The sequence below is a fragment of the Asparagus officinalis genome, chromosome 4 (genome assembly GCF_001876935.1).
Source record: "Asparagus officinalis chromosome 4, Aspof.V1, whole genome shotgun sequence".
In the NCBI taxonomy this organism is placed as follows: Eukaryota; Viridiplantae; Streptophyta; class Magnoliopsida; order Asparagales; family Asparagaceae; genus Asparagus; species Asparagus officinalis.
Window position 1 is genome coordinate 14,782,736 of NC_033797.1, and position 14,334 is coordinate 14,797,069.

At 32.3% G+C, this 14,334-nt stretch overlaps 1 protein-coding gene and 1 long non-coding RNA gene across 2 annotated transcripts; one reads left to right on the forward strand and one right to left on the reverse strand.

The window, feature by feature from the left end:
* LOC109836708 lies at nt 1,187–1,863 on the forward strand. The gene is made up of 2 exons (XR_002246072.1): nt 1,187–1,370; nt 1,578–1,863. It is a non-coding gene; the product is annotated as an uncharacterized LOC109836708 (long non-coding RNA).
* On the reverse strand, nt 10,356–11,393 carry LOC109838230. Its single transcript, XM_020406687.1, has 2 exons — nt 10,856–11,393; nt 10,356–10,636 (listed from the first exon to the last, which is right to left on the reverse strand). Exons 1-2 carry the CDS (start codon nt 11,391–11,393, stop codon nt 10,356–10,358), a joined length of 819 nt encoding a protein of 272 aa, XP_020262276.1.

Sequence of the window (14,334 nt, forward strand, 5' to 3'; positions counted from 1 at the left end):
TCCAGCGCGTCTTCTATAAAAGAAAACGAGTCCGGAACGCTATTGGAGGGGGTATCTGTAGGGCATCGAGAATTGCCCTATAGGTTACTGACGAACGGTGCAGTGTTACAGAGCGATCGATGAAACGTCAGCGTATCGCGATCGCACAGGAGTTCGCATTGACGTCGATGAACGATTGAAGTGAATCGACGAACTACGTGAGCTGATAGGATTTCGGGATAACGAAGGCCTGGGCTAATCGAGAGCCCCGCGATGTTGCAAAAAGAACAACGTCCTTCGTGTCTCGTTCATTCTATAGATAATCCAACTATTAGAGCAGATAGAACTCTTCATCAAGCTTCCAACGCACTTGGAATCACTCAAATCCGAGTTCGGACGAAGAATTTACAGCGGAAGCGGACGAATGCACCTCAACGGAATGTCTCAGAAATTCCAAAACACCCCCAGGGGTGTCTCGGAAATTCTGAGACACCCCACGGACGTCTCAGGAATTCCAAAACACCCCCAGGGGTGTCTAGGCTTTTCCTAGACACCCCAGGGGTGTCTAGGCGCCCTAGGTGCCCTCATTGCCTATAAATAGGAACCTTAGGTCTCACTTTTGGAGGATCTGGATTTTTGGAGAGTTGGCGAAGCCCTGCTGCAGTGAAGAGTGGTCGAGCGCTTCAACACAAGGGAGGTCTTCATCATATTCGCATCACCCGTGTCCGTTCCTTAGCATTACCCTTCGCCGGTAATCCTAAGAAGAGCAAATATCTCGTTTTAGCCGAGATAGGCGCTTCAAGCTTCTAGATCTCCTCGCGGATCGACGAAGCTCTGCCCGATTTTTCTGGATCAGATCTGATTGCCAGGTAGTCCACGGATATCGACGTCCCCATCACAGGCCAAAGACCCACGCAAGCAAGAGACGATAAACGGATCTTGTGTTTATTTTCAAGAAAGTTGTAATTTTTATTTTCGTTATTTGAATTCATTTGTAACGACTAAAGTTTAATGAAATCAATGATGAAGGCGACTTTCCTCGAAAACAATGATATGCCATATAGTTTTATTTCCAAGTTCTAATTTGTATTTTGAAGTTAGCTTTCTGTACGCAGCTCTGTAAATCAAACTGAAATGCCTGATGTGTTGCTCTTGATTGTGTTGTTGTAGTTCTTCCTTTTTGGAGTTGCTTCAATTATTGAAATGCCTGATGTGTTGCTCTTGATTGTGTTGTTGTAGTTCTTCCTTTTTGGAGTTGCTTCAATTATTGACTATCATTTGGTGTTATGTTACATGGCGGCATTTGTAGGTACATATATTTCACTTTATTGATCTTTCTGAACTTATTAGCAGATTGTGACATGGAATGCCAAGTAGACACTAGAGAGAAGGTATCAAATCCTATAATTTGTAAGAAAATTCATTGCTCATTCAGCTTGGATGTTTAATCTATTCAAGGTTCCACATCGTCTAATCTATTGTTCCTGCAGTCATTTAAATGGATTCTGAATTGCTTAATGCATACTTTAGGGTCTTCATATATGATTAAATTTGTTGATTCTTGCTTCAATCTTTGCACATTTCCTTTCATACATTAGAGCTATGATGAATGAGGACTGCAGTCAGTCCATTTTGGAAATGATAAATACTTAATATGCTCAATGGATTAGAGATGAATGCGGATGAAGATGAGGCGGATGAGGAAGAAGACCCCCCAATACATGGTTGGTGCAGATGAAAGTTTAAGGGGTGAATAGCTTCGTAACAGGATTGCTTTACAGTTTTGGAATAATTAAAATACGTAGTTGTTGAATATTAAAGTATAAGGAGGTTGAATTATGTCTTTTATTATCTTTATATGAGCAAAACTTATAATTTCATATAGAGCTATTGAGTAGATTGTTTTTTCCTTGAATAATCAAATCTTTTTTTTCTCTTGAATAATCAAATCTTTTTTGCCAGGTTTATTGATAGATAAGAAGCCATATAATATTTTGTTAGCTCGTTATCTCTCTTTATCTTTTGAAATAATGCGAAAATGATAATTTATTTTTATTTACCTTCTGAACGATCATTTATTAAATAATATCAAATTATCATTTGAGCGTTATTTCAAAAAAGATATTAATCCCTCGTGTCTCAACTGAATTACATATTAGCGCTTCAAATCTTTGAAATTGCTCAAAAGGTAAATAATGCGAAAAATATATTAATGCGGCAATTAGTTATAAATTTCACTAAGGGCGAAAGTGGTATTTTAAAAAAATAATGAGATTAATCTCCTTAGCCCTTCTTCATTTGATAAACACAAAAAACTTAACTCATTGTCTTAACTATCGAATCCAAACATAATTAGAATATTTTTAACCCTTCATAATGGATTAACTAAGTTAACCATTCTCCTTAATCCTTCTTCCTTAATTAACCCTTTGCCAAACGGGGAAATTAAAGAATATCTCTGAACTTTCTGATAGTTTCTCTATACATAACTTATTATATTTTTTACTTTATAAATAAATATTATCAACATTAGAGATAAATGTTTATACATTATAATCAATTAATGCTAACCTATTATATCTTAATGTAATAATATCAACTGTTTCCTCTTTTCTTTGCCAAATTTCATCCTTTTTGTGATTTAAACTTTTGAGGGTATGTATTGTAATTTTTAAACTTTGATAGTATTTTATGAAAATTCTAAATTTTAAGTTGGGCGCTTATAATTTTTATGTTTTATGTATTGGTGATAAGTTTTTAAATGTTAGAATATTTCTCGTAACTTTGAAAATTTAAGGGTATTTTTATAATTACTAAAATTTTGGATTGTTTTTTAAAAAAAATTAAATATTTAGCAATCTGCTAATAATTTCTAAATTTGATGTGTACCTATTATAATTTTTAAAATTTTAGAATTTTTTAATAATTTTTTACTTTTTAGAGAGTTTTTGTAATTTTTGTAACTTTGAAGTTATTTTTTTACTAATTTTAAATTTCTATGTGCCTAATGGTAATCCCTGGAATCCATCTATGCTGTTTCTAAGTTTTAAAATCTCTGAATTTTAGGATGTTAAAAAATACATAAAAGGACAATAATGCCCCTCCTTAAGAATTAACCCCCCCCCCCATAGTGAAAGCTCTTATTTTCTACTGTTACCCATATTAAAGAGGAAGATGAAGTTGGAGGCCACGAAAAGAAGAAGATGATGTTAAAAATAATCTAATTTGTCGGGGGGTAGGTAATACAATAAATGAGGGTAAGAAGTATTCAAGTTGGTCATAGGTCCATCACGTGGGAATATTTCAGAGAATATTCTCACAACTGGTTTATAGAAGGTACCAACTTGTAATTTTTTGCCAACTCAGGATATTTTTTGCTATATTTTGTAGCTTAGGGTATATAACTGCTTCAAGAGCGAAACACATATGATATATAAATATAATTTAGCCTTTAAACTTTTGAGGTTGTTTCTATAATTTTTAAAATGTTGAGGGTGTTAATTACAGGTTTTAAATTTTTAGATATCATGTTAGTTTTTAAGTTTTAAAAATTCAAGGTGTTTAGTATAATTTTAAACTTTTAAGGCTATTATATGCAATTTTTGAAAATTTTGGGGTATTTAATAATACTTCATGTATTATAATATGTTATCTATGTATAATTTTTTAATCTTATTTTTTTCTATATTTTTGAGCTATAGGTAGTTCATATGGAGTTAATATAGGATATAATTAGTATTTGGATAGATTAAGATTTAAGTAAAATATTCAAAATAATTTTTTTAAATTGTTGAACCTATAGATAGTTCACGTGGAATTAGATAATGATTAAAATTAGAATATATTAGGATAACAATGTAATATTAAAAAAAACTAAGGGTAATACTGACCATAGAAAGATTTTTCCGAACTCGTGCTTTTAAAAGGAGTATATATATATATATATATATATATATATGAAGTATGATGTTAACGCCGTTTATGATAATTTTCAATAACTAGGTTTTCTATTTAACTACGAAACTTTAAAGTGTTTTGTGCAGAACATGCCAAAATTCAGGGTTTATAGTGAAATTTACCCTTTCTAACATGTATCAATAGTCATATTGTACCTATGTTTAGTAATCATTAGTTTTCTTGAACTATAATGGTCTTCTTAGTGAGGTAATGCACAAAGACTTCCTCTTTACCGTGTTTTATTATTATTATTATTACTGGTATGTCACACGTGCATTGCATAATGCACGATACAGGTATAGATTAATATATGTTTTTAAATTAGTTTTTAATGGTAAATTTATAATTTAGACGATAAGTTTTTGGGGTTATCTCAAAAATCAAAGCTTTAAGGATCCACTCTCATATAGTATCAGCATAAGATTCCTATAAATAAATGACTACGAAAGAGATTGAATAGAGATTGAATATCCGTACAATCCAAACTCTGCAAATTTTACATAATGGTCTGTTTTAGATTATAAATTTAAGGATATTTTAATGTTATCTAATTTCTTATATTGCTAAATTGAGTACACATCATTTTTATCTAATCATCAATATCTTGTAATTAAACTTTCCTATTGACTCTTCATCTCTTCAAATAATTTGATTATCCATCGTCCTAAATTTTTTTCCTAGAAGTTACTCGTTATTGCTCAATTTCTCCTTTCATGGGAGTCCAAATCAAAATAGTTAGCTATTACATTAGCATGATGTACATAATTTATACAACATTAGGCACGGTTCTATGGTATAACTACAAGCAAGTTCTCTATTCTTATAAACAAAGAACACGAAGAAATTATTGGTCAAACATTACAAGAGCAGGAACTAACTTGTTTATAAAGTAAGGAAAATATCAATTGAAACCATAAGCATTCTGAGGATGGACGTGGGAAAAATGAATCAGTGCGTTAATTTCACTATCTCAACTTGGAAAATGGGTAAATCTATCCTATTGGACGATGTGATGCCTACCACTAATCATTTATTAACATAAGAATCTCTAAACAAATAAGCTAACCAATATTATATGATTCTAAATAACTAAATTTAGGAATCAAACTATCAATTTAAAACTAACCATAACTTGAAAATTGGAGAATTTCCAAATTCAATTGCCAAACTTTTAGGATTTTTTTATCTCATAGAGAATTTTAATTCCATAGGGTTTTATACATGCTTTAGAATTCCTAATATTTTATTTGGTTCAATATTATTATAAGAAAACAAATCTTACAATTTGTAATATTTTGTATGATTCAAATCCAAATTATAAGATAATTAATTCTAAAAAAGAAGGAGAGGTGTATATATTTACCTTAGTGAGGTTACCTCCCACAAGAACATAAAATGGAAGGGTATAGAAAGAGGGGTGAGCATACAAGAGGGGTGAGCATACACATTTATGGGATTTGTCAAATACTCTCCAATTGAGAGGATTTGACAAATTCTAAAAATTAGGTGTTTTCTGAACTTTTGGGATTCAACATTCTAAAAAAATTATTGAAACAAACATCATGTGTGAAATCTCAAAACCTAAAAAAACACACTTTTTGATCTCAAAATTTGTAATCCACACTAAATACCAAAATTTTACTTGAACCAAACAAATCATAAATGTCTTTCTCCTATTCACTAGTTCCGCATTTTTCTCTTGTTTTATCCCTGCGTTTTGTTCCTAATCTTTGTTAAGGCCAATTTCCATTAGAACCCATCTCATAAGAAAAAACCACGAACGTAGATGCTAAATTCTTAAATTTAAGCAAGGCTGACATTTTGAAGTTTAGGTAGTTTTGCATCTGAAAAACAAACCCATTTAACCAAAACTAATCACATAAGCCAACAATAAATTGTTGATTGCATCAAGTATTAAATACTTATGTGATTAAAAAAGAGAAAGTTAACAGAATTTTCGATTTTCTTATTTCTAGTTTTTATGGTTACTTTTAATTTGGTATGTACATAGTTGATTCCTAAACATTTCCTGTTTAAAATTTTCGAATTATGATTAGATTTTGTTTGATTAGGATTCTTATATCAAGAGAAGATTAGTGGTACACATGACAAATCTGTATTAGGTTTCTATTTAAGATTTCTTTAATAGTAAATGGCATTAAAATAGAAAATAAATCAGTCAAGTGAGAATATTCTATTTTTAATATGAAAAGTACTTGAAAACTATTCAGTTAAGATTCTTAAAAAAAGTAAACTATCAAGTTAGGATTTATTTGACAAAAAAAAAATCTACAAACTTAGAATTTAAAGGAACAACGATATTTAAAAAAGATTGTAATCTTATTTGATGTGCATTATTAGATTGTCTAATTATATATACTAACCCAGCTACGAAACTATTTTAATAAGAAAGTTTTAAAAAAAAATTGTTGCGGGCGCTCAAAGAACAAGTGTCAATTAATGGCGGAGAATAAAAGCATCAATCAGTCACTAGAAGATGACGAACCCAAGAAGAAACGCAGAATGATGAGCAGATCAAGAAACAAGAACATTGCTCAGGTATTTACTTTTTCTTCTTTCAATAAATTGATTCAGATAATTACGGTTTACAATTAAAATATTTTGCGTGCTACAGGCCGAAACAAAAACCAAAAAATAAAAAAATAAATAAATTGTTGCGGGCTCTCAAAGAGCAAGAGTCAATGGAGAAGAATAAAACCCTCAACCGATCACAAGAAGAAGGCGAATCCGAGAAGAAACACACGATGATCACCAGATCAAGAATCAAGAACAATGTCCAGGTATAAAAATTTATCCCAGTTACCAATATGGTTTGCCATCAACAGTGGCGGAGCCAGGATTTTAATCCTATGGTGTCCTATAGATGCATCGGTAATGGTGGAAAATACATCTCTCTCAACATAAGCCATCAAACTATCATTAAGCTGAAAAAATTCGAACCCGCGCGCATGCTGGGTTCCTTGCGAGATTCGAACCCGCGCGCATGATGGGTTCCTTTTGACCCTTTTCCGCTAAACCATCTATACTTTTGTTATTTTTATATGTGCTCTCTGGTAGATATTTAATTTTTACTAGTGTCCTTGGAACCCAAAGGCACTCATTCAGCTCCGCACCTGGCCATCAAAATATTTTTGTATGATGACCTGAAACAAAAACTGAAGCACGCGGTTCATGCACTCTTCTACCACTTGACGCTGTGGCTGAGATACTATCAAGACTACCTGCAAGTTGTATTGGAAAATTAATGTAGCATCTCAATGATGTATAAAGAAAATAGCACGTCATTGGTTATGATCTTTGTAGTGGAGCTTCGCACGTACTCTTCGATGGAGTAATAAGATATACTCATCGAGGGAACTTTGCAATTTTCAGAGAGAGCCTTATTTCGCCAAAGAAATTAATGTAGTATCTCAATGATGTATAAAGAAGGGTGGAGGTATGTAATACATTTTAATTTGTCTTAATTACAGAATAAGAGCTTGCCCATCTGATCTCTCTTGTTTATTTGCTCACGCTCACGCGCCCTAATTTCTATCGGAATTTTTAACAATTTTATTTTTTTAATATTTTAATAGCTCTTATAGAAAACTTGGTCTTGCACATTTGTCGTTATCCAAAATTAATCCTTCATAGCTAGGTATTAATTTGTACGTAAGAAATTTTAGAACTATTTCATTTTTAACAGTGATTAAATCTTATCCGTATTTAATTTATTGCATATCTATTCTTATCTGCTTCTTCAAGTAAATTTATTCAACAAATTATTTTGCAATAAACATTCTTTAATTTAAAAACAATCTAAATTTTATAAATGAACAGGGCACCTCACCCTGTTTTTCAGTTTCAAAAAAAAAATCTAAATTTTATAAAAAGAATTTTTTTGAAGTCTTTTTAGATAAATCAATTTTTTTAGAGGACCCATCCACAAATAAAAGTAAGTCCGAAAATTGAACATATTAGTGTCCAATCGTATCCGCATTGGACATAAGATCCACTGAAAATTGAGGTGTTAATAGCTAGATTTATTTCAAGTGTTTTTTCCTTAAGATATATGAATCCGTTGTATTTATTTCATCTTTTAATTTAATATGGGTAGGTCCTTATAATTTAATCTTAATTACAGCTATCAATATCATGCTAATGTAAGATTTTAAAAAGGAAAAGGTGATTTTTAATCCCAACTGGGCTGCATAGGGGCTCCGACTCCATAATCGAGGAACTTTTTTTAACTTTTTTTCCTTTATCTTATCATTTAATTTACACGGGCCAGGCGCATCTGTAAAGTCAGATATTTATTGTTTTATTTATGAGAAGTGGGAGTATGCATCCTATGGAACCCCCCGCACTCATGTGAAAAACAGAGGGAGTATGTTCAGTATGGTAATTTTGTAGTGGGAAAGTCTTCGAGCATCTCCAACGGTTTCCTCAAAAATTTCTCCACAATGGGAAATCAAAAGTCATATTCTTCAAATTATTTTTGCTCCAACTCCAACAGCTTCCTCATTTTGAAGAATCATGCATTTATTACAATAATAAAAATATTATACATCCCTATTTTGGGATGTTCTTATGCATTGGAACTGCCCTCATGTCTTTTTTTGTAATTGCTACCATTGTTTTATATTTATTTTCTCCTCCCACCCGTTTTGAAGAACGTGCTGCATTTATGACAAAGCCCTCCCCAAATATTTGAAGAATGCCCTAGATTTGGGGAAGACTCCTCTTTTTTTCTCCTCCATCCCTATTTTGGGGAATGGGATGGGGAATCTGTTGGACCAAAAAAAGCCCAAAATTCTCCAAAAGTGAGAATACCAATAAAATGAGGAAGCTGTTGGAGATGCTCTTAGTAACCCTTTGAAATAGGGGGGAAATAGAGTTATTCTTGAAAAAACAATAAGAAATCTATCAGAATTATCTCTATAGGGCCACCAAAGACCTTGATCCAACCATTAACACCAGATGGTGGCCTCTACATATGAGGTGCTAGTTGGAGCGTGACATGCGCGCCCAACATATTAAATATCAAACAAAAAGAATTATCCCTATAGGAATAGAATGATTTGAACCATAGATAAAAAAGCTAAAATTTTCCAACCAACCCCAACCATGAGTTGTTCTGATAGAATCTGCCCTAGAGAAAAAGGCAAAACTAGAAAAAAAGATGAAAGCTTATGTTCCTCCTCCTTTTCCTTCCTAGAACCAGAATGATCCACTTTGCTATTCAAGAGGCCCAAACTATAAGCTTTTCTTTTTTTTTTGATCAATGAATGTATCCCATTTTATTGTATAAAAAAGCACTTACAAGACGATTAAGTGTCTGTAAAAGTTTTTTTAATTTATTTATTTTGTCCTTCTCTCGTAAGAAGCCATTCCTTTTTTGAGCTTTCAATAGAGTGTGCTTCCATTGTATACAGTGGTTCCCTCATCCAAGATAAGTGGTTTCGGAAGGGTGATGTCTGGGGTAAATTTATCTGATAGCTCATTTAATAAAATATTATCCTCTGGATGGCTTATGTCAAATCTTATATATTACAGTTTTAAATTTTCAGAAAATTCAACATACTTGCTTCATATTTGGGTGTAGAAGGAGGTTGATCTTAACTTTAGCTTTTAACATTCCACTTTATGACTACGTGTCACCTTGCTTTTAGGGGCTGTTTGGTTGGCATTTTTTGCCCTTGTAAAGCTGTCAAAATTGACAAAAATTGTCAGTTTTGACAACTTTACTTACAAAAACGTCCAAAAATGGGCGTTTTTGCAAGTAAAGCTGTCAAAACTGACAAGTTTTGTCAGTTTTGACAGCTTTACAGGGGCAAAAAATGCCAACCAAACAGCCCCTTAGTGTTGTTGGAGCTTCGTGACTTCTGGGTGAACTTATTTTGAGGAGGTTAAAGTCATACTGACTTTTGATGATTTTTTACTTTTATGATAAATTTCTTATAGAAATTATCTTGGTGGAATGGCAAGATGTTAGGGCATCTCCAATCCATCGTACTAAAATGGTGCAAAAGTCACATCAAACAGTAATTCATCTCCAACCCATTGTACCATTTTTTTGCACCAAAAAAGAATATTCTCAGAATATTTCTTTTTATCTACTTTTATATTATTAATTTTTATTCCCTATATTTTTAACTATTTCAACAATTAACTTACATATCAAATTTTATTTTATTTTTTCACATATTTTTCAAACAAAATGATTTATTACTTCAAAAAATAAACTAATAAAACAATAAAATATTATTTTATTAATTAAAATAACTTGATTGCTAAAATAATCTATATTTGTTATTGATATTGTCAAAATATTACATTTAAGAACACAAAAGAAAATAAAATACAAGAAAATAATTAAACATTAACAACAATGTAAAAATTACAAATTTAATATGCACTTAGCTCTCTGAATTAGTGTATTCCTCCCATAGACGATCTATCAATGCATTACGAAGCGAAATATGGGCATCTTTATCCTTGATTTGTCTGTAACGTGCAATAAATTGATTAAATCTTGTAGTTTTATCTGCTACAGTATCAACTTCTGGTGTTGGTGCTTCCCTCACTTCTTGAATTGGTGCACAAAGATCACGTTTATCCTCGATTATCATATTGTGCATAATAATGCAAGCAGTCATTATGTCATGTAATGCATGTTTTTTCCAAAAACGTGCTGATCCTGCCACAATTGCAAATCGAGATTGGAGAACATCGAACACACGTTCTACATCTTTTCTACATGCTTCCTGTTTCACGGCAAAATATTTTTTCTTCCTACCTTGTGACTGTTGGATTATTTGTACAATAGTAGCTCATTTTGGATATATACCATCAGCTAAATAATAACCCATATTATACTATTTTCCTTGAATAACATAGTGAGCGGGAGGAGCAATACCTTGAGCTAGATAAGAGAAAAGATTAGATGACTCCAGTACATTGATATCATTATTGGTGCCTGGCATACCAAAATATGCGTGACATATCCAAAGATCATAAGCTGCTACAGCTTCAAGGATAATAGTTGGTGACCCATTACGTCTTGCGTATTGCCCAGACCATGCCGTTGGATAATTTTTCCATTTCCAATGCATACAATCAAGACTTCCTAACATTCCTAGAAAACCACGTTTTTTACCAATATAGAGTAGCCTAGCAATATTATTAGCGTTAGGTGTTCGTAGATACCGCTCTGCGAATATCTCCACCATAGCACGACAAAATTTTGTCATACTTCCAATCACTGTTGACTCACTTATTTTAATGTATTCGTCCGTAGCATCAGCTGGTAGACCGTATGCTAACATGCAAAAAATAGCTGTTACTTTCTGTAACGGTGATAATCTCATTCTACCAAGTCCATCACTTTGTTGTTGGAAGTAATAGTCATGATCTTTTACTACATCAACAATACGAAGGAACAAACTTCTTAACATCTGATATCGACGACGAAACATATCTTCTCCAAAACGTGGATTATCGGCAAAGTAATATATGACCAAATTCTGATGCGCAGTTTCTCGATCGCGGTTGATCACTACATGATCGGGAATCGAGCCACCATGGATCGGTTGGTAGTTTTGTTGACGTAAATTGTTAGCGAGGATCATGTTGTGTTGGTAGTTTTGTTGACGTAAATTGTTAGCGAGGATCATGTTGTTGTTGATGTACTCACAAATTACTTCTTCGGTTTCATCAATCTATCATGTTGTTGTTGATGTACTCACAAATTACTTCTTCGGTTTCATCAATCTCTGCAATGATATTGGACAAAAAATTATCATCATCCAAAGATAAAGATGATGATAAATATGATGGACCTCCAGCATCGAAATTTATTTTTAAAGTAAGAAAAGAATGACTGAAGTATGCAGAAATGGAGGATAATATTAACACAACAACGAATAATTATGTGGATGTACCTAATCTAGTATGCTATTTATAAAACTTTGCTTAGCTGTATACGTTGAACAATGTGTAAAGCTGAGCTGATTTCAGGAAATGTTTTCTAGCTGTTATCAAATTGTCACAAAATTCAAATTTGCTTAGTTGTATACGTTGGACAATGTGTAAAGCTAAGCTGATTTCAAAAAATGATTCTCACTCATATAAAGTTTTCACACAACTCAAGGAATGTTTAGCTGTGTATACGTTGGACAATGTGTAAAGCTGAGGTGGTTTCAGAAAATGATTCCCACTTATATAAAGCTTTCACACAATTCAATGAATGCTTAGCTATGTATACGTTGGACAATGTGTAAAGCTGAGCTGATTCAAATTCAATGAATGCTTAGCTATATACGTTGGAAAATGTGTAAAGCTGAGCTGATTTCAGAAAATGATTCTCACTGACAACGTTGGACAATGTGTAAAGCTGAGCTGATTTTAGAAAATGATTCCCACTAACAATGTTAGACAATGTGTAAAGCTGATCAGTTTGTACACAACGATTCAATTTCAGATGTTGACCACTGATAAATTCAAATTCTAATTCAAATTCAAATTCAAATTCAAACAAAATTTTTTTTGGATTGGCTATAAATAACATTCACGGCGTCTGCTTCAAACCATCCAATTCGAAGTATTTCTTCAAAGTATTCCTAATCTCCAAACCAACCGGTTTTTACCAAAAAAATGTCGGTTCGATCATCTGGATACACGGTTACTGAAGATGTGCTCCTTTGTCAAGTATTCATGGATATTTCTCAAGACCCTATTATCGGTCGAAACCAGTCTCGAGATGTATTTTGGTCTCGTGTGGAGGACAGATACAATGAACTTCGAGATCAGCATTTTGAGGTGCGTACGAGCCGATCAGTTCGTTCTCGAATGGAAATAATAAGTAATGAAGTAAGGAAATTGAATGTGTGCTTGAGACAAGTAGAGAATCTAAATCCAAGTGGTGCTTCAGATGAAGATATTGTAAGTATTCTATTATTATTATTTTGAAATTTATTATTGTTTCTGAAATACATAACTTGATGTTCACTATAATTTACAGTTAGTTCGAGCAAAGATGTTATTTATGCAAGAACCAAAGTACAAAAAAAGTTTTAAATTTGATCATGTCTGGAATATGGTTAAATTTTAAAAAAAAATTTAAAGATGATGTCCCCACAGCAAGACAAGTTGGTCGAAGACAACCCCAAAGTGTGAACTTTGACTCGTCACAATCAGATAATCCCACTCCGGATTCTCCTATATCAACATCTCCTGGACTGTCATCATTTACTCCACCTGAACGACCTATTGGGGTAAAAAAAGCCAAATTGAAAAGGAAAAATTATGATCATGAGTCAAGTGTAGTGGACTCCATCGATGCAAATAACAACCGACTTATAGACAGGTTAGACAAAGCGAGCTTGGACAGGCAAGTAGCATTTGATATCGAACGAGAAAAGATAGCTATGAAAAAAGATAGAGATGAATGGAAAATTATAATGAAAGATTTGAATTTCATTGCTGATCCAAACGTACGTGAGTACGTTTGAGCTCAACAGATTAAAATAATAAAAAAAATCAACAAGAACAAGGGTCTGCTTCTAATTTTGGCAATTATTTCAATGATATTGGACACTCTAGATCTGATCTATCAGATTATTGAGAGTTGCTTGTCCATCTTATGTAATGTTATATGTTTAGTTTGTAACTTATGTTTTATTTTAATAAAGTTTTATATTATGTGTGTCAGTTTTTATATGTTATGTATTTCAGATATGTAATTTATATTTGAATTATGTATTAGGATTGCTCTTTATATTTTTAATTTATATTTCATGGGACTTTACTTATAATATCTAGATTTTAATATTATAATTAATAATAATGTCTTTTAAATTTTAACATTATTTACATTTTTTTAAAAATAACTTAATTTGTCCAAATTATACAATTGGGGTAAAATTATAAAATTTAAATATTATTGGGGTTGTTTTATAAATTTAATAAAACAATTGGGGTCAAATTGTAAATATATAAAATTAAAAGGTAAAAAAATAAAAAATAAATGAACAGTAATACAGTGATGAACAGTGCGACTCCAAATATGACGTCGCACTGTTCATCACCGCTAAAATGCAGCAAAAAATGGGGCTGAGTTGGAGCTCACACGTAGCGACAAAATCATTTTTTACACCAAAATGCCGCTAAGTTGGAGATGGTCTTAGTGATTAGTATACCATATATTTGTGATAACCACTTGCATTGTTTTAAGGGTTACTCGCACATAGACCACCCAGTAGTGTCATTATTTCGAACAAACCACCCTTGTAGTTTTGTCTGGCAAATAGACCCCCAAGTTATTTTTTTTAACTCTTTCACCCTGGGTGCAATTAATGAATCTACTTCTGGTTTTTTTAAAAAAATCAAAACGAAATT